The 24,583-nt window shown below is 34.6% G+C and overlaps 3 protein-coding genes across 3 annotated transcripts; 1 reads left to right on the top strand and 2 right to left on the bottom strand.

Annotated features, from left to right (window-relative positions):
• Positions 1–13: 13 nt before the first annotated feature.
• LOC106176848 (mitotic spindle assembly checkpoint protein MAD1-like) lies at positions 14–11,699 on the top strand. Its single transcript, XM_087006889.1, has 17 exons — positions 14–222; positions 424–607; positions 1,019–1,176; positions 1,663–1,845; positions 2,127–2,251; positions 2,524–2,590; positions 6,547–6,677; positions 7,172–7,286; positions 7,610–7,671; positions 8,139–8,225; positions 8,543–8,687; positions 8,971–9,165; positions 9,594–9,682; positions 9,860–9,950; positions 10,265–10,487; positions 10,684–10,874; positions 11,107–11,699. Exons 2-17 carry the CDS (start codon positions 445–447, stop codon positions 11,260–11,262), a joined length of 2,181 nt encoding a protein of 726 aa, XP_086863015.1. The 5' UTR covers positions 14–222; positions 424–444; the 3' UTR covers positions 11,263–11,699.
• Positions 2,822–8,278, bottom strand: LOC147763708 (uncharacterized). Its single transcript, XM_087006893.1, has 6 exons — positions 8,114–8,278; positions 5,225–5,713; positions 4,652–4,839; positions 4,202–4,386; positions 3,620–3,789; positions 2,822–3,110 (listed from the first exon to the last, which is right to left on the bottom strand). Exons 2-6 carry the CDS (start codon positions 5,625–5,627, stop codon positions 3,061–3,063), a joined length of 996 nt encoding a protein of 331 aa, XP_086863019.1. The 5' UTR covers positions 5,628–5,713; positions 8,114–8,278; the 3' UTR covers positions 2,822–3,060.
• Positions 11,700–11,847: 148 nt separating the features above from the next.
• On the bottom strand, positions 11,848–24,479 carry LOC106176829 (carboxypeptidase E). The gene is made up of 9 exons (XM_013559373.2): positions 24,120–24,479; positions 23,510–23,715; positions 22,686–22,835; positions 20,153–20,316; positions 19,508–19,647; positions 16,498–16,637; positions 15,999–16,119; positions 15,321–15,610; positions 11,848–14,990 (listed from the first exon to the last, which is right to left on the bottom strand). Exons 1-9 carry the CDS (start codon positions 24,343–24,345, stop codon positions 14,829–14,831), a joined length of 1,599 nt encoding a protein of 532 aa, XP_013414827.2. The 5' UTR covers positions 24,346–24,479; the 3' UTR covers positions 11,848–14,828.
• Positions 24,480–24,583: the final 104 nt, after the last annotated feature.

Genomic DNA, 24,583 nt, shown 5'->3' with positions numbered 1-24,583 from the left:
TTTTTAAAATTTTTTTCATCACGAGCTGCGGGATTGACCTGTCATGGCGGGCCGCATAAATTCAATCTGTTCGTTTCCTTGAATTGTCTTCTATATCTCGTTCGTTTGGTCAGAAACTTAACTGCTGGGTGGGATTTTGTTCGTATTCGAGTTCAACATAAACGACGGAACGGCAAGCGTTAGAACGATGGTCTTCTTGTTGTAGGAAACGGTCTTGGAAGTGTAAGTTTTCCAAGTTTAGTCTCGAGACGTTTATAATACTGGTGGTAGTACTGCCCCTGCTAGCACGCGCGGCTGTCACCTTGATTGGTTCGTAAACGAGTGTCGTAAATCGTCATATGATTAATAAACCGATAAAACAACCTAATATGGAAGTTGAAGCTTGTTCATATTTTGTGATACGTCTTTTTATTATTATTGCAGAATAAATTGTAAAAGTGCAGAATGGATACGCCAGATGACAACACAGCTGTGATTCGCATGAAGCGTGATTTTGATGCTTTTATTTCATCTCAAAGTGGGTCTGCCAGTGGTAGGATAAATTTTGATCAAACCGCCTCACTTGACATTAGTAGAGGCAGTGCAGTTTCAATGCAGTCAGTTTTGGGTAAGTTTGAGGCCTCTGTAACCCATTCCTCTTCTGCTCTGCATTTCAACTTGGCTGTTTAAAGTACGAGGAAAACAATATTTCAGTACTTCAGTTTGATTGCATATGAAATTAATGTCTTGTCTCCCCTTCTGAAATAGAGACACTGTAAATGACTACAAGTAATATATGGTGAACACTGTGTCTGTCTGTGTTTTCGCTGTTGTTGTTGTTGTTGCCATCACCATTCAAATCTTTGAAAAATGCTTTTGTCATCCATTTTGCCTAGAATAGATATCATTGAATCCATTTTGAAAAACATTGCCCGTTAAATGCCTGTATATGTGCCATCTTCAGTGTCTAGATAAATCCATTCCACTCATATCCCTAAGCTTAGTAATGTGTATCCATATTTGTTATTTCTGATATCAGAGAAGCAGAAGGAGGACCAGAAGCTACGGGCAGATTTGATTGCAGCCAAGGGATACATCACGAAGCTTGAGTTACAGCTGGCAGCCGTGGAGGCCAGCAACAAGAGGGCAAGAGTGGAGTATGACAGAGACTTGGGCCAGGTGAAGCTGGAGCGCATGGTAAGTTCATGTGGTTTACGCAAGCTAGTCAGAGTTTTGTCCACTTGCTAATTAGCATTCCCTGTAGTAAAAATCTTGGAAAAGGATTTTACAATTTTTTGGTTATTTATCTGTGGTTATCTGCGACATAGCATTAGTTCATTGTTGTGAGATATTTAATTAAAGGGGATTTAATGTGTAAGAGGATATTTGTTCCATCATTAATGGTATATTTATCATTTATATTTACACAGAAATAGTTATTTAGAACTTATAAGACAATTGGGATAATCCAGTTGTCTCACAACTTCACAGTGAAATCAATATTGTGCAGGATTTGGAGGAGAATGGTATTAGAAATAATGGCAGACTAGCAGATCAATTAATTTTTTTTCTAAATTAGATGGTTATTCACCATAAAGACAAAGCTCATTTCAACAAGGAGTCATTTCATGCTGAATTTTACTTATGCTTTTGAGGACTGTTTTATTAGTTTTCTTCTTTTAGAGAGAATCGGAACAAATAACTGAACTGAAAAACCAGCTGCATTTTATTGCTGAGAGAGAGAAGAGGTTGCAAGAGGAGCTGGAGGAGTGCAAGCAGACACTCTCCAAGACCAAGACGAGCCAGGACCAAAAGCTTCTTGGGTTGCAGAAAGAGAAGTATAAACTGGAGAATGAATTAGAAGAGGTGAGACTAATGCAGAGTTATTGTCTGGGATATTGGGTCATTTTTTAAAAGAAAAAAAAACATTTTATTTGATTTAGGAGAAAAAATGATGAAAAATCTTGCATTTCAGATGTGTGATGAAGAGATTTTATTTTGCTTATTTTTTTATGAATCATTTTGAATTTATGAAATAATTTGCTGTTAGTTTTACGAATCAGTATTGTATTTTTAACCAAATGTTTAAAGTTTAGTCATCATCAGTCGTTGAAATCTTCAACAGTTTGATTCTTTTGTCTTTGCAGGTACAAGAGGCATCAAGGAGTAAGGTTACAGAATTGAACAACCATATTATGAGGCAGCAGACGGAGTTGAAGATTAAACAAAATGAATTAGATGAGACTAAAGAAAAATTTAGAATGTACAAAGAGTAAGTGCATATTGTATCCTATTTGTTTAATGATGGCATAATAATTCTGTGCTGTCTAAAGAAGTAGTAGATTCAGGCTTGTGCTGACAGCATGTTTTATTGTCAATATTTTTTCTAATGTCTGCCCAATTTTTGCTCAGAAAATACAACAGTATTCTTGTATTCTGTAAGATATTTGCCATAATTTTTTTAAAATGGTGTTGTTCCAAAGTGGACGTTTTTTGTTTTTTTTTTTAGTTTTTTTTAAAATTATTATTATTTTTTAATATCAGGCGCAGTCGAGGTGCTTCCAATATCTTAGAAAATGCAGAGAAATTAAAAGCTGATCAGAAGATTAAGGTAAGACAAAATAACTGGAGCTGTGCCAGTGAATTGAAAGTAACAAAATGCTTATTTGGCTAAAGAATGATTTATTGATTTCTCACTTTCACAAATTAATGATAAATTTCTAATTATTACAGGCCGTATTTCCTTTAAGACAGAATTTAAAATTAAGGGAAGATAGTATCCCTTTCTATTTTTGAAAGACTAAATTTGTTTTTATTCAACTTGATATTTGTAGCTTCTTCTGTCAGGAATGCTTCCTTTTAAAATTGGATTTTTATGCATGTGAAATCATCATAGAGAACAATTAAAGGAAATTGAAAGTTGGGACAATTTCTGAGTAATAGTCCTGATTCTTGTTCTTTGATATCAGAATTGTGATTCCATGGTCAATATCTATGGGTCCTAATCTAGTTGTTGTCCTATTGGGCGTCCTTGTTCTTCAGTTGAGGCAGTGAGCAGTGTCACATCCACTTTTTGTTTTTCTATTCGGTTGCTGTAAAAATGGCCATCATGTCAGCCTGGCCTTGTGAGCCTGAAGTTTAAATAAGGTTTCATTTTGAAGATTTTGAACAAACAGTTTGATATTTGTTTGAGAGCAAAACACTTACCAAGGCTTCATGGATAAATTATTACAATATTATAAGAATTTGATTTTTGTAAGAAAAAAGAAAATAAAATAAAGGGAAAGTAGGTTTATATAACTTGCTGATATTTTTGAAAATTAAAGGTCTGTATTTAAATACTGATCTTGACAACGTGTAAGTCACAGGCCAGATTCCAATCTAGTCCAGTTACTAACTGATCCGGGCCAGATCCCAATTGGGATAGCATAATGAGCATATGGCCTGTGACATGTACATTAATTGAAACGGATGGCAAAAGTGAAGTTGACTAAATAATTTCTATTAGAAATACTATTTAAAAACACTGATATTATGGAATACTTCTCATTCACAAATTTGCCTATTTTATCCTTAACAATACTTACATGTATGAGATGTCTGAAAGAAAAATGAAAGATTCTATTATCTTAAAACTCACCTTTTCCAAAGTGTCTGCCAAATGATCCAGGGGCATACAGGAATTGTGGGTAACTGGTGAAGTTCTCGTAATCACAAGGTGCAGAGCCTTTGTTGACCACGACCAGCCATCCAAAATCCGATCCACACCCATTATAATCCCTGTGTATGTAGAATTCTCTGACAACAGCTCTGCAATATGATGTGAAATGCCTTTATGTTAAAATTTTATTTGATAAGCCTTGTATCCCCTTGGTAGGTGTTTTCCTGGAGTTTTTGTGCTTTTCTTTTTTGTCCTTGAGTGAAAATGTTTCATCTGGTAACAGAAAAATTGAATTACTTTATTTTGGTATTACACAATTTCAGGAAAGGCGATTCTAGGATTTTTCATAGGTGATGTAAAATGTTACAAAAATGATGTAATACAGGAAAATAATTTTTATATTTCCTGGGTACTTGGCAATAAGGGACTCTTACTCTTGTGATGCATATCTTTATCAGGACTGGTCTTTTTTAATAATCTGTTGAGACACAAGCTTGTTTGAATTCATGTAAACATGCACATACACTCAGCTATATTGTGCCTGAGGCTGTGTTACTATACCCATTATTATCTCCAATAATACTGAAGTAGTAGCCATGTCTGTTTGTATCATATGGCTGCAAAATGTCTGCATATGGAGAGGAAATCAGGCGATCCTTGCTGAACCAGGTCATCTTGTCACTGCCTATGGCATTAAAAACAAGGACAAGCCGCTCAATGCCAGCCTGATACAGCACCACCTTCACCTAAATTGATACAGAAATAAAAAATCTAAAAATCTAAAATATCTTAGTCTAGGTAATATTGTCTGAATTTTTTCACAACAAAGATTTTTTTTTCAGAATAGTGGTAACTCATCCCAGTAGTTCCAACTAACACCATCATGATAACTTGTTCAAGTAGCCCCCCCCCCACACACACACACACATACACACACACACACACACACACACACACACACACACACACACACACACACACACACACACACTCCATATATTGCCAGCTTACATATTTGATGTTCTGGTTCTTCCAGTTATTCACTGCAGCAGACTTATAATGGTGCTTGTAGTTAGTGTTCAGTTCCTGGGCTGCCTTGATGTCTTCATTCAGTGCACTGTCTGACTGCCACAGTTTGCCCAGGCTTCCCCCGCCAGCACCTGCCACGCCTTTGAACACCAGGGTCCACTTAGATGGTCCTGATTAATAGAGAAAAAGGCAAACTCATGAAACAAAGTGAATAAAAGGGCATTGGAGACACTTGTGTATGGAATCAGAAAAAAATGAAATTGACTTGGACATTTTGTGAATATTTTGGTTGCTAGTATGAGTTAGAATAAAATGAGAGATTGATTAACTGATACCTTTTGATGCAGAAAAAAAAAATAACTACTGGACCTCCTTAAGAACAGCAGACAATCTATGTTGATAAAACAAGATATGCAATGTGATCAGTACTTCACTAAGTGCATTGTTTTTGTACCAAAAGGTATCAGCTCATCTTTTTCTCAACATCATAGATGTTAGAACTTTTAACGCCATACACACCTTTCTGGATTTCAAAATTCTTTCTTGCAAACTTACCTGTGGCACTCGCCTGGCTAATCTGAACCTGTTGATTGGCAACAGTCTTCTTCAGGCTTTCAATCTCGGCAGTCATTTTGTTCTCCATGGCCTGTCTGGTTAGAATTTCTTGCATGAGGCGCAGCTCCATTTCGCGAGTTTGATTTTTCAGTGCGTTGATTTGCTGCTGTTGGACGGCAGAGCCTTGACTGCAGGTGCTGTCGCACTTAATGCTTACCTCTTGGATAAGCTCCAGGTTGCGATTGGCAGTCTCTTCATAGTCCTGGCAGTTGCATTTCTCTATTGGTGATTTTGTCGTGCTTTGGCCAGATGTTGGGACACTTGTCACTCCAACTTGACAGTGAGTGACGGTTGACAATGTCACGGTGAGGAGAATGGTGAGGAGAGGCGCTGTGAGCATCATGGTGTCTCTGATCTAAAGCTGCTCTTGTATGAAGTTTCCCACAGTTTTAAATCCCCTGTTATCTGACTTTGCCACAGCCTCATGGTCTGAAGGACAAGTTAATATTTGATGTGGGGAGAAGGAGATAAATAGAAAAACAAATAGCAAATTTATTCCAAAATTCTTTTATGTTGCTATTGAGTAAATAATTTTTATTGAATTTTTGTGATATTTTTAATTCTAGATTTTAAAAAAATTTTGAATTCCAATTATCTAGAGATGTATTTTCCAAGTTCAAAAGTAGCAAGGATAGTAAGACTGTCCACCCTCTGTTTGACATGTGAAGCCCCAGTCAGTGGTCAGTTGTCATGATAGGTCTGGTTGTCTGTTGACTTTGCAATCACTGATCAAAATTTGTATTTGTGTTTACTTGTCTTTGTAAACATGGCCAGACAGTAACACAAACTGTTTGGAAGTCCAAGTTGAAAACAGGGATGGCTAGTTGTTAGAGTTGAATCCCATAAGTCTCTCTGTTTGTGATATGACATGAGAACTGTATGGCACATGCAATCACTGAGGTGTGGAGGTGAAATTTCATATGTTGCTTTTGCCAATGTTGTATATAATATACAGACTCGCCCATATTTCTCATTTGTTTAAATTCTGAAATTATAAAATTTATGAAATCAGGATTTTGTTTGCACCCCCACCATAATAAAAAGACTATCATGAGTACATACTTCAAATTAGATAAAAATTAGAAAACAAGCAAACATACCACATTCTATTTTACAAACAGATTGTTTAAAAATCTACTGGCCTGACTGGGAATATACTGTCTCAGACTAGCAGGTCAACCCAGTCTCTTAATTGAGGTTTTGCATTTAAAATGTGTGATACATATTAGCAAATCAATAGCAATTTGTTTTGGATGTTGAAGGAGCTGGAGCTGAAGCTACAGAGGATGGAGGAAGATGGTATTACAACCAAAGCCATGAAAAGTCAGTTGACTCAGCTACCAGAACTAGAGAAAGAGGCAAGAAAGCTGAGGGAAGAAAATAGGTTCTACAGGTACTGAAGTGTGGTCATGATTACCATGTGATGCAAATGTTACACCTGACACATATTTTACACAGTTCCTTTTCAACCTCTTATAGTTTGAGATGCAGCAGTGACTCAGGAATATACACTCCAATATCTTCTATTTGAAGAAACTATTATCATTGTAACACAGAATGTATTACATAGCTGATAACATTATTTGCTTTAAAAATCAAAATTTTGACATACAGCTTTGAACAACAAATAAAATTCTGACAAGAGGAAGGCTTTTTTATTTTAAAAAAGTAAAGCATTTTAAGGTCGTACATTTCCCAGCCTTTTGATGACATTATGACAAGCATTGTCTACTATGTTGAATTCAGTAATATTTTAAGTAAGTGAATTTTGAGTTTTTTAAAAACAATTAAGTAATTCTTACTAATGACTATGCTTACTAATGAAAGAACAACGATAATCATGTCTTCATGAATTTGAAATTATGATTTTAAGTGATACATTTTCAGAGAAACAAGTGAAAACACACATCTTCTAAAAGAGCAGCTGGAGAGTTTGAAGCAGAAATGTGAGAGAATGGAAGAAAGAGGACAGGAGCTGGCCAAATTAAAAGTAGAAAATGAGGTAAGTTTTTGCAATTTAAAATATATTCAAGGTTTCAGAAGTCTCCATCTGTACTAGATTATGCTTCAATATTTAAAAATACTTGCTCATATATTGAAGTTACATTTTATTTGAGGAAAATGCTTATCAAATATTGCTTTTTATATTAAATTGATTAGAGAAGTACAATAAAAACTGGATTGGATTGCTGAATAACTAATTTGAAAGGATTTAGTTGCATGCTTCAAGTAAGTCTATACTCTGGCCTTGCCAAACATGTTTCCTTTATTGATTGTATATTGTAATAATGCATAATGATATGATATATAATTTTGTAATTTTAGGACCTGAAAAACAAGCTTAAACAGTGGGAGTCCCCAGGTGCCCCAGGAGGCTGGAAAGTACAGTAAGCTACTTACGCTGTGTCATTAAAAAACTGCTGCACAATAAAACTGTCTGACATATTGCTTGACTCATTAAAGCAAATCTTAATAACTTGATTATGTAATTACCGCCTGAGAGTAGGTTTATGATCTGAAGAATGAAGTACAGTAAGTTACCCTGGACATCCTTACAGCAGTTTGTTTTGTTTATTTTTACCATCTTTGAAATGATAGGCAAAATTATTATTATCAAAAATAGATGATAACCTTTGAGTAATTTTTTTACAGGCCTTTAAATTGTCCCTCGTGTATCTGGGACAAGAATTAAACATGTTTGACTTATGAGTTTTGACTTACATCATGTAAGTCTTCTCATTCTTCCATTTTCTTTGGTGGTCCAAGATGAGAGAAATGGTGTCAAACTACTGACATAGCTGGTCCCTCAATATGTGTGTTATTACTTACATTCAGTATTTCCTTATTTCTGTAGGTCACCATCACAGCTGTCCCATCGTATAGCTGACCTCCAGAACAGCCAGTTGACAATGCTGGAACAAGAGGGAAAGCTCAAGTCCAGGTACATATACTACATATAGAACATCAACATGGTGTCTTTGTTTAATGTATTTGATAATTATGATGGAGTATTTCTGTGAAGACAGTGTTCTGGGGTTAGTTTCGTATAGCTGTCATTAGCTGTGTGGCTATTTTACTTTGTGTATAATAATAAATCCAGTGGTCTACAATTAAAGCACACTAATTTACAGATTCCCTTCCATCATATAACCAGGGTGTGTGACATGAACCAAGTTGTAGTATCTTTTGAGGAATATTGATACTTTGTGGTGAAAGCATTTAAAATCTGCCCTGACTGTGTTATTTCTTCTTCTGCAGCATCCACTCTATGCAAGCCAGTCTTGAGAATGCTCAAAGTAAACTGAACCAGGTCAGCAGAGAACTAGTGGTAGAACAAAATAAATCTACTCAACAGGGGGAGCTGCTCAAGAGACTCCAGAGAAAACTGCTGCTTGTCTCAAAGGTTTGGAGCTCTTGACATAAAGATGTTTTTTTAAGGCCAGTTTTTCTTGATGAAATTTTTATCTGTTTACCTTTTGTTGTTGAACCTTACTTTGCAGTCAAATTTTGGCATGACTAGGTCATGTTCATGTGTCATGTTCATGGTTTTTGTCATGACAGCAGTTCTCTTTGAACTTATGAGCATTGCAGACTCAATCCAGGGGATCTGAACAGAAAGAGACCCCACATACATGCCTGCACAGAGCATTTATATAAAATAACAGATATTTCCATACTATTTACAGGAGAGAGATGGATACAAGAAAATCATCGAATCCTACGAAAGCGAGGTGACGGTAAATGTTGGGTCACAGAGCACCACCCGTGTGCAGCAGCTTGAGGCCACAGTGCTGGGATATCAGAAACAGTGCGAGGCTTTAGAAGCACAGGCTAACCAAGCTCAGCAACAGCTGGGAGACTGTAGAATACAGTGCCAACAGGTTAGTCCACAGAATATGATGTAGTTAGAGGGCAGCTGTGTCTCTAGTTTTAGATGCCTGAGCATATCAAGCTCATTAAGAACAAAAAAGGGTAGACTTATTATCATATTACACTTTAGGTAAGAAAATAAATTCAAAGTTAAGAAAAGAAAGGTTATGTAAGAACTGGCATATTAGTCTTCACGAGCAATTTTTGTAAATATAGTAGACTACATAATCTGTCACCTTGTAACCTGAAATATTATTTGTCTCAAACTTATGTTGTGGAACAATTTTTTTTTCTGTTGTGTTGCTGAAACTCTTGATGAACATTCCCTTACTCAAATCTGCATACAACTTCTCAAACCAGAAGTGTCTAAGTTTACTGTAATTCATATGAAAAAGTATTCTCTCTAGAATATAGAGCAACAAATTATCTTCCCTTTTAGTTGGAGCATAAACTGAGGGTTGCTGAGCAAACCAAATCTCTGGGCTCTGGGATATCAGAAGTTGAGCAGAAAACTATATTACAGCTAAGGTAGTACACCATATGTAATCTTATGAGCATTATACCAGTTTGCTACTCCCATGTAAGTGGAGATATCATAACTCGAAGTTTTATCTTTTTTACAATTGTCATTTTATTGAATTATTACTATTTTTTATGATAAAATGCTGTGAAGGTGTAATCAAAATGGTAATGATCTGATTTCAGGGAAAAAATAGCAGGACTTGAGAAACAGTTGGAAATGGTGTCTGAGGAAAAGGAAATCCTAGAAGCTAGAATAGAGCAGAGAAATTTACAGGTATTATCATTGTTACAAAACTTTTATACAGTTTTAATCAGTAAAATTATTTGTACAGTAGTTAAAACTAATAAAAGTTTATTAGTCACCATAGTTACTTGGTTTATGTGTTGGATTTTTAAAAATCGAATGTGGTAATCTGTGATTTTTGTTTGCACCATTGAGAAAAAATATCGAAAAATCTAAAATACAATTCTGGATAACTTTCAGCAGTGCTATATTTTGAGTTCCAGGCAAACATTTAGCATGCCATAACATTATATTTTACTTTGAGTCCTTTAAACACTTGAGAAAGGAATTGATTTCTGGTTTAGGGGGACTATGACCCAACAAAAACAAAGGTGCTCCACTTCTCAATGAACCCTGCTGCAATGGCACAAAAGCAACGCCAGGAGGAGCTGGCACAACTACGAGAGGAGAATAGGAAGTTAAAGGAGAGAGTAAAGCTTCTGGAAACATCGGGAGGAGTGGTGGAGGATATCACACAAAAAGTGGACCAGAACGTACAGCAACCTTCCACTAGTAAAGAAGTTGTTGGTGAGTGGGTAATTTTAGCAAGGTTTTAATGTTTTATGCATGGTGGTTTAAAAATGTGTGTGTGTGTGTGTGTGTGTGTGTGTGTATGTGTGTGTGACAGTACGTTTTGTAATGTCATCATGTAAGATGTATTTACTGTGTTAAATAATGTCAAAAATAAACTGAAATATGACAAAGTATTTTCTAACCATTGCAGATATCAAAGCACAGCTCTCCACTGCCGAACTAAAGAACAAGCGTTTAATGGAGGCGTTTAAGAAAACCAGTCAGGAGTTCCGGGAGGTGTGCTACCAGCTGACAGGCTACAAGATAGACATTCCCTGTACCAACCAGTACAGGCTGATGAGCATGTATGCAGAGTCTCCTGATGACTTCATCGTGTTTCAGGTAAATCTTGATGAGAATGTGATAGTTTTGTGCCCATTCATCTTAAATATGTAAAGTTGTTATGTGCATGTCCCCTTCCATTTAGTTCATTACGTCTTACTTTATACAAGGAATTTAAAAAACTCTGATCCATTAGTCTTATCAACAGTCCTTGCTTATTCTCTCTTTCTGTAACACTATGCACTGTAATATCCTTCACATTATTTATGCCAACATTAAATTTATTTTCTAGCAAACTTCTACAGGAGAAATGCAGCTTTTGGCCACAGACTTCTCTGCCACTATGTCACACTTCATAGAGACTTATCTCCAGAAAAATGACAGTATTCCAGCTTTCTTGAGTAGCGTGACACTAGATTTATTCAGCCGCCAGACTCTCATGCTATGATATCACACTATTTAGAGACTCGTCTGTAGATAAATGAGAGTATTCCAGATTTCTGGAGTGTTACTGGACTTGTTCAGACCATCTTGAAATGTCAGTGCCATCTGCTGGGAGGCAGAGCTCTGATTAATAATGCATTAAAATCTGCTGGTCGGTCACATTAACATTATTATAGCATTAGATAGCTTGATTTCAAGAGTTGAATTCAAAGATGTTTTTGACAGTCTTTCATTTGTCAGTAACTTCAATGATTTAAGTATTTCAAAGTGAGAATGTATCAAAGTAATGACTTTTGTACATACTTCATAATTCTCTGAAACTGTATTTTGGTTTCAATTTGGTAAGAAACTTAGTTAAAATGTCATAAAATCTATCCCATATTGATGAAGAGCTAATTTTTTTGGATATTAAAGCATATCTTTGCATGTGGATGCCATTAATTCTTGCTATTATCATTGTGCATTGTCAGTAGTTCAAGTACAACGCGTCTCAAAAACTACTTTCTGTATTCTCTGTGGAGATCTTAAAATACTGCAATCTGAAAACTTTTTGCATGTTAAAAAAGAAAATCTAATCAAAATTACACAATCACAGTTGCATTATCAACATTTATTGCACTTTTACAGGACTAGTTACATCCTATATCATCTCATGCTGAGTGACCCTGAATAAAAATGATATAATTAACATTTTTCAAGCTGTGACAAATTATAACATCTAAAGTTTACCTATTATTGTGAATCTGAGCTCCTGATAGTTTTATTTTTACCAGCCGTACAGCTTTAAATTGTTGGTTGAACCAAACATTTTGCCAAACCCCAAATCAATTTTAATAGTCATTAACAATTTTTCCTTAGCCAAATCAAATTTTCTGAAATGTTTCAATTTTGTTTGTTACTGTGAGCCCAAATTAATTCAGGAATTTTGTTCCACAATGGGACATTTACACTTGTCACTCAGAACCCATTGGAATGCATAATATTTGTACTGTAACATGTCCCCTAGTAGGAAGCCAATTCAGAATTATATCAAGTGTGGATATTAATCATATCGTCTAAGGAATGTCAAAAGTAAATAACCCTGTGGTATACTGAAATACTATCAAGTGGATTGGTATTTCATTTACGGTTGGATTGGTTAGTTTCATCTCTCCTAAAATATTATTTGTAAAATTTGCCTCTCGGACCCCAAACTGATTTAGCAAGATGATATATTTCTAAAAGGTGTGCTCATCATGATATCATTGGCACCAGATCCTTCCTTCATTTTAAATTGAATACAGCATTCTTATAACACCATGAAACACTTAAGCTTTACCTATAACTCTAGTTGTAAAAATAAATATAACATTAAAAGGGGGTCTTTTGATACTTTATCAATGAAATGCAAGCACTGTCTAATTCTTTTCACTTTCTTTGCTTTCCTAACCTTCAAATACTTTTAAATCCTCAAATACATCTAACTTTAAATACTTTCTTAATATTAAATATCATTACTCTGCCATCACTGAACAAATGCTGTGCTCATTCTCACTCCTGCCTTTTGCACCCCCCCCCCCCCCCCCCCCCCCCCCCCCCAGCTACTCTGGATTTCAGTATGTCTGTTCTCCATTAATGATGCATAACAAACTGAAATAAAATTCAGATATCCCTTAACCCTAGGCTGGTCAACCTTCACCACAACCGTTTTATAATCAGTGAACTTCTATATGGACATTATGACACATAAAAACAAAAATTCAAAATAGTTTTACAACAAGTACTAAAAGCATAATAAATACATAAGTAGGACTTGCACCTGATTCACTGTCCCTGTTATATGTATGTGTGGCTGATTGTACACTGAAAATTTTGATTGCTATCTAATAAATGATCAATAAATACAAATTCTTCTTCACTTAGATAGATTGCCATCTACCTGTTACGTAACTGTTAGCACTGAATTTATTGTGAAATTCTGCAAATTCCAGGAATTTAAAAGCTTCACTTTTACAATCTGTAAATAAAGGGATTTTGTAAACAGTCAAGATTTTCATACATTCAATACTCCATGTATGCTAATCAAAGTTCAAAAACATCAGACAAAATAGTTAATACCTATATGTATGCTTACATACACACACAACACCTACATTACTAATCGTTAATAATTCAATTTAATTAGAAAAAGATCTATAATATCATAAGGGTTTCAGAATTTGTGGCCTTTGAATAAGCTTTAGTAATTAGGTTCTCAAATGCTGTCAAATATTGGCACATCTTATTACAATGTCAGTTCAAGTAGATCTTAAAATGAAAATAAGATAAACTACACAAAGCAAAGTGATCTGTGTTTACATTTTCTAATTGGGTTCACATTTTTGATTTACTGATTCAGGTATGTATTATATTTTGTAAAAACTATATTTGGGAAGGAAAATCTGTAAAAGGTCATCAAGGCTCTGCTTACATAACAAAAAAAGTTATCAAAGAGGCTAAAAATAATGAATAATATCCTCTCTCTAGAAAATTAAAGAATGCAAATGTCTGTGCACTCATACTAAACTGAATACTGCTTTTTATGGCCCCATGGAAAAAAAATTAAAATACTTCTCGAAAGTCTGAATAAGTATAATTCACCACATAAGTAACTCTTGTTAAGATGTGCTAATATAATATATTAAATATAATATACAGTTGACACCAATTAAAGCATTCCAAGCCAGAATTTTTTGTCAAAACTCGTATTCAACAAATTTTTCTGGGGTAAACAGCATTTTCCCTCACCTAGCCAACTTTTAATCTTCCTTTTCTGACACTCAGCATAATTTTGTTACAATTTTGGAAAAAAAACAAAAGATCGAAACCTGCCCTTTAGCTCAGTTTTTTTTTTTTTTATTCCCTGATACATCATTCCTTCCATGACTTGACTTCTGGATATCACATGATTTTTGTGCCAATGCTTAGTTAAAACTAGTGTAATGCTGCCAGTGAACCTGTGTTATTTTCAAACTGTGTCTATCGAGGTTGGACAAGGGACGGTAAATATGATCATTTTTTGTGAATATTTATTAAGGCCATTTATCTGTCAAAATATGTTTTAAAGTTTAAATTGTCCTCAGATAAGTTCAACAAGAAGCAATTCATGCACTAAAAATGTGTTCCAAAATTCTGGCTTGGTTTGCTTTAAACAGACTGAATAAATGAAACAAGACACATACTGGAAATGCACCATCATTACTTTGGACTAGATACATAACAACTGTACTCTCTGAATATATCTTACAACTGTAGTTTCTGCACCAGTCTTCTAAAACTTTATGAATATTTTCATAACAAAGGAGCATGTGCCATTCACATTATTGGGTTGGCTATTGTAATCAGTTTTGTCACTGATGAAAGTATTATATTTTTGATAATCTTTTTTTAAACTAGTCAATGATTTGGCCAGATTTGTTGATAAGACAACATAATTTTAATTTAACTAAAAAACAAATTTTGCAAGAGTTTGCTCCAATCTATTATTTCTATCAAGATTCATTAAGTTTTGAAAATGCTTTCAATAGGAGCTTCATAGCTTTTGGGGAATGTCTACTCCTGCAGGTATCCATCCAGAAGTTTCTGAAGGTCCTTCAGTTCCTCCAGATATTCCAGATCCTCCATGTAATTGCTGGACATTAGTCTGCTGCCATCATATGAGTTATCATACCAACGCTCTATCTCATCATCATCATCATCACCTTCAAAGTTCTCCTAGAAAGCAGTGGATTTTTAATCAATTTATTACAAACAGCATTGAATATGATTTTAAGTACATCAAAATTTAAACAAGAACATTACATTTTCTTTATGTTGTTTAAAACAGTACATCTGAAACACTGGACAGGCAGTTATCAAAATAAATTGAAATGCATCTTTAAACCAGATATTCCATTTTACATGATAGGACAGCATTCCTACCCTGATTTTTTTTTGCTATTTAAGAATTCAATTATTCTCGCTACCTTTCCCTTATATTTTCCAATCTGCAAATACATTCTCTAATGTTTATAAATGGATAACTAGAATAACATGAATTAATACCTGATATTTATTCTGTAAAATATGCTTTATCTTCTGTTTCTCTTGGTCGCCTTTTTCCTCCATCACAGCATTTGGCACCATATTCAAATGTGCACAGCTGGGATCAACATCCGCCTTGACACTCATAGCATCTTCCCTGAGAGGCTGCAATTCGAAGTCCACTTCTTTGGCCTCTGTCCGGAATGGATTTGTCACTTCCATACACTTGGTCTGAGGGAGGTAGCCAGGAGCAGTGACTGTTACCATGTAGGAGCCCGGAATCAGAAGCCTCCAGTAGTCTCCATCATGTGCTGTAAGGAGAATATTTCAGATGGAACTGGGTGGGACATGATATTGTGTTAGGTCTGCTGGACTAGTTTGTTTCATATTGTCACTAAGTGCCTTTTAAGATGCATCAAAAATGCTTTAAATATGACCAAACCAGGGGATGCAATTGATAATTCATCAAAATGATAAAAACTACACATTATTATAATTACAAATCAGTACTAGTTCACTTGTGACCATTTACATGGTCAGCTTCCATTGGTCTGGTTTCTAAGACCAATAAGAAAACTGATCATATACTGAACACTCATATTATTGTTTTACAATATATGATACATCATTGTGTTAGCTGAGACAGCACAATGGCTGTAACATTGCGTTTGTGGTGACAAGCAATCCATTCAAACCTACCAGATGTGATATCATGATTGATATCAGCGTCACTGGTTAGGTTGTGCACTTTCACTGTGGCACTGGCAATACCCTTCTTGGTCTGGGCATCCCTAATCACTCCCTTTATACCTATATGGGTCTACAAAAAGCAAAACAAATTATTAATGGCCCGTTTTTAAATTAGTAATAATGTATTTATCCATACTTGTGCCTAAAGGCATCCCCTTAGATGTTTTTCCACAATTCTATAATGACAGGAATCTAATTACTACCATTACCACCCAAATTCACCAGTCTCCATGACATCTCTATTAAGAGATGCTTAAAAAATTTAATTTACAGTGAATAAAAAGACATTTATAGATCCTAATTTTGTCAACTGATACCTCATATCAAGGTGATTAAAGAAAAATTTTTGTAAGTCCCAGAAAAATAAATTTCTTTGCTATATAAAGGTCTAATGCTCATTGTTTTCTTATTCTAATTAATAATAAATAGGCGGTAACTAATATCTTACCTGCCACATGAAGTTGATCAAGGCATCCTTGTTGTCTTCCCAAAACTGTGGCAAAGCATTCTCAGGTGGGTACTTGTCACATCCAAGCTCCAAGGTGATCTCAAAACAGTTGGTACGGAGGTAGTTGAAATCTTGCATGCCTAAAAGGAATACAAGATGCAAACATGATTTTTTTCTTGATAATTTCCTTGGTGGTTTTCAACTTAAGCAGCCCCCATGTGTCCCCCCACCCCCCCCACCCCCCTTGAACAACCAGGGAGCCATTTTTATCAGAGTATTTACATCATACATTGACTGCACAATCAGTTCATTGTTTAATCAGCAGTACATAAATCTCTTCAGTGAGAATAAATATTTTGCTCATCTTAACCCAACTAAGTAAATGGCTATGCATTTGAATACCCTGTCTCCTGGCAACCTTAGTCTCCTCTGTAGCAGAAATGATTGGGCTATATTAAATATGTAGTCAAACACAATGTGGTTATTCAGGTGTTAAGCCCTGTCTGTCATCCTATAGCCACTTTATATATTCACAGGAAGACAGTTTTTATAATTTGGAACATATGGCAGCTGATAACTTATCATCCATGGAATATCATCTTTCCTCTTGAGAATTTATTAAAATCATTATTCTTCCTGTAATTTTTTTTCTGGCAGAGACAGGCTATCAAGAAGGCAAATCCGAAAGATTTCAAATAATAAGGCTTATTTTTCTAACTCTGTGTACAACTCATCTCGAAATAAATTATTTTGTATTCATGCAGTATCATCATTCTTCTAAGACAAAGCATCAATACTAGCTACCATAAAACTATTTCTGGGCCATTACTTGGCTTAGCTTTCAAAAACAATGAGTAGCACATCGCACCCTGGCAGACTTTATACGCAAGTGGTGCAGTAACTAAAATATAATCAATTCCTATCAAACAATCACAGCATATCTGACAATACATCACTTCAGACTTTCTATTCCGGGAACTCAACAGGCAGTAATTCAAAATGCAATCAAGATACAAAAATAGCCCATGACAATGAAGCAATAAATACAACAGTTATTGACTGTTACTGTTATTTACCATCCGCCCATCGCTAATCTCTTCTCTCACAAAAGGTTGTATTTGCCAACCTTCAGGGCAAACAGGGTGGATTTACAAGCATCTTTAAAGTTGAATCAATAAGGAATTTCAGCTAACAGCCCATCAATGACCTGCCTATCAGTATGTACAAGCACATTCTGCCAAATTGAAAAATAAATCTTGAGTGGTCTGCTGATTGGCTGTTGCCTCTCTAAATGCTGCATTCAGCTAAGGGAGTCAAACAATACTTTCGAAGGTCTTCCAACTTTGCCAATTTATTGGTATCTAATGGTTATAGATCTAAAGGCAAATTTTAATAACATAAGCACATTTCATAGAACTTTATGACCATCAACGACCTAATGATGATGTCAATCTTGACAAATGAAGAAGGATTACCCAATTATTTAAAGAAAGCAATAAAAATAATGGTCTTTTCACTATATTCAGTTAATCCACATTTTAACTTGTCTTTTTTCATAAAGGGACATAATATATGTAATTGTTGGCATCAAATAATACCCCCAAATTGTACCAAAAATTTATTTTCCCTTTGCTATTAACATTATCATGCCCTAGTAAAAAAGTCTCTGTCACCATTACGCTTTTTTAAAACACTTCACAAAACAAATGACATTATTTCCACGACTTGCGAAAACTATATGTCAACTATATGTCAAGACCTTACGTCAGTGCCTCTTAATATCCTTGGTTAATATCTCACAATTCACAACATCAATGGCCGCCCCCTCACTTCACACAGGAAACAAACTATTGTTTCAGCCATGTATTCACCACTAAGACCTGTAGGGTTTTTCTCTTGAGAACAATCCCAGCTGTTCAATTAGAATCCAAACTGATCAATATTTTGCCACATCCTTTGGAAATTTACTCTGGCAGAATCCACAGTTAATGTGCCATAAAAACTGTTGCTTGCACATAGTCACTGCAATCTTGCCAATTCAGGCTTGTGACAATTTTTGAAAAATTGGTCATTCTTTTCTTTTTTTCATCCTTTTTTCTTATTAACCTTGAGTGAACACTTCTCTGTAACATTCATTGCACCTTTAGTATTATCTGGCAAAAATATAAAAATAGCATTTTTTTTTTTCATACAAGATCTCTAGGTTATTTTTCCTCTGATTAAATGTCAGGATGCACCCAATCTTCATTATCATCCATTTCCAATATCATTACTGATTAAAAGTAATGCTGTCCTATTTCAAGCTTTTTGCCCAAATATTATTTGATTTTTTCATCAACTGTTGCAGTAATGTCTGTTATGTAAGTCCATTTGAACATCATCCATTCCTTTATTACACACACATTAATTGAATAATCTTCAGCAGCAGTTAAATTAATACATGTCATAATCAAAATCAGTAACCACTGCTAGTAAATGTCATACTGACTACCAGACAAAGTAAACCTTATTAAAATACATCATTAGGGTTCTCCTGACATGTAATGATTTCTAATTCCAAGAATCCACTAGATAAATGCTAAAGGATATTGTTAGTGACATCCCTTCTGTTCATCCTTCCTGTTCACGCAGCAGATCAGGTGCAAATGACGTTAATGTCAGAGGGTGAGACAACACCATATACATGAGACAACATCATCTCTATCCATCCTTCATACTAAACTACAGATCAGGTGCAAATTACTACGTCAGAAAGATAACTCTACAGTTCTATTTTCAGTGGTATCAGCTGCATCCTTTGTTGGTCTTACATAATCATAACTTTGACTGTTTCGCTGAGGATCATTTCCCTCAAAATAGCATCATAAAAGATCAAATGAGAATTTCTACCCAAGTCCGTTTAATACAGTGCTATCTTATGTAAGCAACAAGTACTGTTAATGGAACCTCTCTCTCTCTCTCTCTCTCTCTCTCTCAATTAAGAGATAAAGAGACTGTGAAGATAACTCACCTCCAGCCACAGAATACCAGGCAGCTCCATTGGTAGTCCCTTTCTGTTTCAGGAATTTCTCGTTGTCTGGCATGTCGTCGCAAGATTCATGGGGCTTGGCCATGGTGGCATGCCACAGAGAGTAAGACTCTGCTAGATACCTTGAAGAATGAAATATTGCTTTATGACCAGCTCCATATATTTAAGTCTTAAAAAAGTAGAGCAATTAATTTTTCAATTATCCGAACTTTTCCAGTTAATCTTAAAAACAAAGAATTGATACAGCTGTGAGAAAAGCAAAATGACATCTGACCATTTTTATGTTTTCCCTTTCACGTTTTGATTTCTTTTTATAAGTTGAATATAACTTAGAATAAGAACATGTCAAACATATTTCCTCTTACAGCATAGTAGTAACTGAGGAAGAAGACGCAACTCCACCATATTTAATTGTCAATTAGCCCCATCTTCATTTTTTATGACTATTTTTTTTTACATTCTTATTACTTTTCTTTCTTTTTTGTTTGCTTTGTAACTTGGTCTTCAAGGAGAGCATTTAATGCTTCTAGCACTTTGCCTCCATTTCTCGTAAATAAACTGATAAAATAAAACTCCTTCATAATTTAGAGAAGAATAAATGATTTAAGAGAAATTGATGTAAATTACCTGAAAGTGCCATCATCAGGAGATTTGCTGTATTCCTGCGGGGCCCCAGTCTGGCTCTCATCATACGGATAGTTGGCGACCAAATCCCCTCCGTGAAGATTGGAGGAGAGCACAAATGGAACTTCCTGAATCCATTCCATTGCCATATAGGTCTCTGGCTGGATCTGTAATAGACATGTGGAACAAACAAGTTTGAAATATTTAGTTACGCCTTGTACAGTAATGTAATGAGTGGGCTCATTTTTTGAGGGAATTCCTCCATTAAAACAAAATTTACAATTCTAATTCTGATGATCAGAATAATTGCATTTTAAAATATTTCTCATTATTACCATTTTCTATATTTTTCACTTTATATTGTATTTCAGATGAGTATTTTTAGACTTCTTCACTGGAATTCCTTATCATGTCCATCAGCAGACTTACTGTCTGACCTCTTATTTCAATATTATGTGTTAATGCCAGTTTAAACATTAGAAGCGTCATGATATTTAAAAGTCATATTTCACTTCTTTAATATTTACAGTACTTATCTACTGCTTGAGAAACTGTCTCAACTTAAATTTCTCTAATAAAATGTATTACAAAATAATTCCAGCCAACTGCCAAAAACATAAATTAATCTAGGGGTATCTACGTAAGCCAAAAGTCTACAATTGAATTTTAGCCAGAATAAATTTCTTTTTAACAACAGACATACTGCCTTTTAATCCTTTAATTTTTTTACAAGTATGTAAGGTATATGACTGAATTAAGTTAAAACATCTTATTCACAAATTGTGTGTTGTAGCTTATGTAATGTTCCACTGGAAAAATTTTATAATGATGTCACATATCAGGATTATTTGATCATTTCTCAAGTCTTACGGCTTAGATTGTTCTAATGTATAAAGGCTCTCACTCATTAAAGGGATAATAACTCTTCGTTTCGGCCAAAAAATGAATTTTCCTGGAGTAAACAACAATTTTCCCATACTTACCAATGGTTAATGAATCTATTTTTAAATTCAAAGTTAGTCCCTGTTTTTTTTTTTTCTAAAAAGTTTGGTTTTTTATTAAAATCTCTTAAGAGATCTCTTAAGAGATTTTAACAGAGTATATCCATCAATGGAGGTCACATGGTCTTAAGGCAAGCTCAGATATCAGAATAATAGCTATAACTGCCGTTTTTGTGGTAAAACAGAATATATAATATTTCTATGAGTTATTCACAATTTTTTTATTATGAAATATAGATCTCATACAAAGAGTTATTATCCCTTTAAGTTTCTATTTCATACAATAGCATCACACAGAAATACTTCATTGATGTAATGAATAGTCAGCCACAGCTTTAAAATGTTCAGATCTTCCCACTTAATTGTCCAAATATACCTGTGAAAGCACAGTGCATACAATTCAAGTGTATGTCACTGAATGAAATATTATATGATAACAGCCATTGAGACAGACATACTATATAATCAAAAAATGCCGGGGGTGCAAGGAACCTTAATTGCACTGTAGTGCCCCGGCAGATGCACAGAAAAATTTGATCATTATATTGTAACATGATCCTATTCTACCATTTATCAACTATATCAGTCTAGTAGAGTTACAGTAAACTATTCTATATACTAGTATGAAGACACGGCCGATTTCTACACCACCTAGTTTTATTTTAAAAAATTAGGACAAGATAGAAAATATCACATATTGTCCACAAACAGAACACATGTTACGAAAACTATTATTTTTATTACAATTTGAACCTGGCTATAGCCCCTAAAGCAACTATCCCCAAGATCAGAGATAATTCTTGAGCTACAAATTTACAAAGATCATCCAAAAACTTGCACCCAACAAGTTAACAAAATCATGACCTGTGAACAAATTCCCATTTTATATACTAGTCTAGTAACTTTTTTCTCTTATGTCACGAGGAATGTAAACCCAGGTTAAAGTAATGGGTACACTGCTTTTATTGTAATATGGTCCATGAGGGGCAAACAGACACCCACATGCACATTAAGTTTCATTTTGATCTATAAAGGCAGCAGTCCATTCTAGAGCACAGGGAAGAATGTCTGAGCTTTTACTATCTAGAAAAATATTCTTGCCAAAGGCCAAACAATCAATTTAACACATGTGTAATGGATAATTTTACTGTTTACCCTCTTCAGCATCTTTTATATTCTACTGAAAGTTTATTTTATTCAAGACTGCAGGATATAAGGTTATTAATTTTAACATTATATGCCATTGTTTATTTGCCATCTCTTTTTCCTATCTTAAAGATAAAATGAAAACATTCTGCAGAGCTTCACAGATGCTAATATGTGTAAAAATAATGAAGAATGGTGTATAATTTCCAAAAGTTAAATAATTATCATTTTCTTAGGCCAATGTAAACTAAAAGCTAGAGCCAAGGCACATTTCTACTACATTTCAATTTTTTTCCTTGACTTCTGTCTTTTCCTGACTGAAAGCAATAATGCATAAAATTCACACTGGATCATATTTAACAGAATACCACAATTTTAGTTCTACTCACTGGATTCTTTTGTTGGTCATGAGTTTTTTCCTTTATATGGTTGTTTTTCTCATGGTTTCGATACACTATTCTGTCCAGGTCTGGAAAGTTTCTGTTCAGATCTACATTATTTGCATTGGATCTCCCTTTCAGCCAATCTTTCTTTCCAGTCTGAAAAAATAATTTCATCCATGTCAGAATAGGATAAAGAGTTTACTAAATATAGTCATAGCCACTTTATAAATTCTGATCAGACGGAAATATTTTTACACAGTATTACTGATACAATATATAACAGATTAATTCTTTAATTTTTTTCATAGTGTTACTGAAACAATTTTCCCATCATGAAATCAAACTGAACAGATTTTTTATTGATAATATTGTTCATGGTTATAAGTAATTGTATTTATTGACGTTTCAGTGACAGTAATCATTTACTTTGGAACAAAAAACTATTTCACTAGTCTTTTTGCTCCTCAGATAGTGAATTCTATCTTTAAAACGTCAATTTATATAAACTAGTTTTACAAACTAACATGACCACTTTTTTTTTTTTTTTGGAAGAGGGTCTGAGAGAGAGAGAAAGAGGTTCTACACAATGTGGGGAAACGTGCCAGCTGTTAACAGGTTTGCAGAGTGATGAAATCTAGATAAGAATATCATGATGACATGATGACATGATCTAATGTCTGTTTACATTTGGCGTGGGCTATTTTGAATTTATTTTTTTGGAACATTATTCTCCAAGAAAATATTTCTTTTTCAGTCTTCCTACATGGTTTTTAATCATACATATTTACCACATTTGTGTTAAATAAAAAAAGGGAATGGTTTGGTTATACCTTTTTAAAGCTCTCAGTAGCAATCTCCCAGCCATCTGGGTTCATAGACGGCATTATGTGGATACGGGTGCTCTCTATCAGCTTGACAATGGTCTTATTTCCAGCCTTATACTGGTCACACATGTAGTCCAGTAAAGCCAGCAAAAGCTCTCGTCCAACAACCTCGTTACCATGCATGTTACCCACATACTTGAACTCCGGTTCACCTGGAGAGAAAAGAAGAAAAACCTGTTTGTGAAATCTTTTTAAAATATTCCAAAACTAGTTTCATCATTTATCATATTCTTTTTTATTCCAACTAAAGAAATTATATATCAGGCTTAAAGAATTAGACCAAAACGATGGCACCTGAAAGTGATAATGTTAATTTATTTTCCCACTAAATATATACAATCAAATATTTGAAAAATGGATTAAATATCCTGTTTGCTGTTATTGTCATTCTAATCATACCACAATAGATAGTTAAATCCTAGACTCAAAAGTTTTGTTTGTTTAAATTTTCAACAAACTGCCACCACCTTGGAGAAAGTGTTAAATAGATTCATTAATTAGTGTTGACATAAAATTTTGCTCTATATTTTACTGTCAACTGTCAAATTTCACCTACCAATCTCATGTTTCCCAGGATTGTCAGACATTTCAAGAACGGCTAAAGATCTGTTCATCACCGTTTTTCCTTCAAGAACATAGGGCCGGGTAATTTCTGGACATTTCTTGTGGATTTTCACCATGTAGTCTAGCATCTCCTTGTAGTTATGATGTTTCAGCTCAACCGAGCTACATTCTCCAAAGAGAACGATAGCCAGGGAGCAAAGGAGAGCTACGGCTAGCATAATTTCCACAAGAGACGCGTTTTTTTGTCTGAGTCGTCTATCAACTGCAAAATATGGTTAGGTTACTTTCCTCTTCACTGCAGTTCGTCTTCTTTTCTGCTCGGATTGTTTGTGTGGGTGTTTGACGTCAGGGCGAGCACTCATTTTACAAGACTAATATAATTTAATTCAATTTTAAAATAACTTTGCAAATAGCATTTGGATGAATATGTACAACTTCAACGAAAACATGTATGTG

Source organism: Lingula anatina, chromosome 2 (assembly GCF_051362555.1).
Source record: "Lingula anatina isolate TDL-2025a chromosome 2, LinAna3.0, whole genome shotgun sequence".
Lineage (NCBI taxonomy): Eukaryota > Metazoa > Brachiopoda > Lingulata > Lingulida > Lingulidae > Lingula > Lingula anatina.
This window is presented reverse-complemented; position numbering and strand designations above follow the sequence as displayed.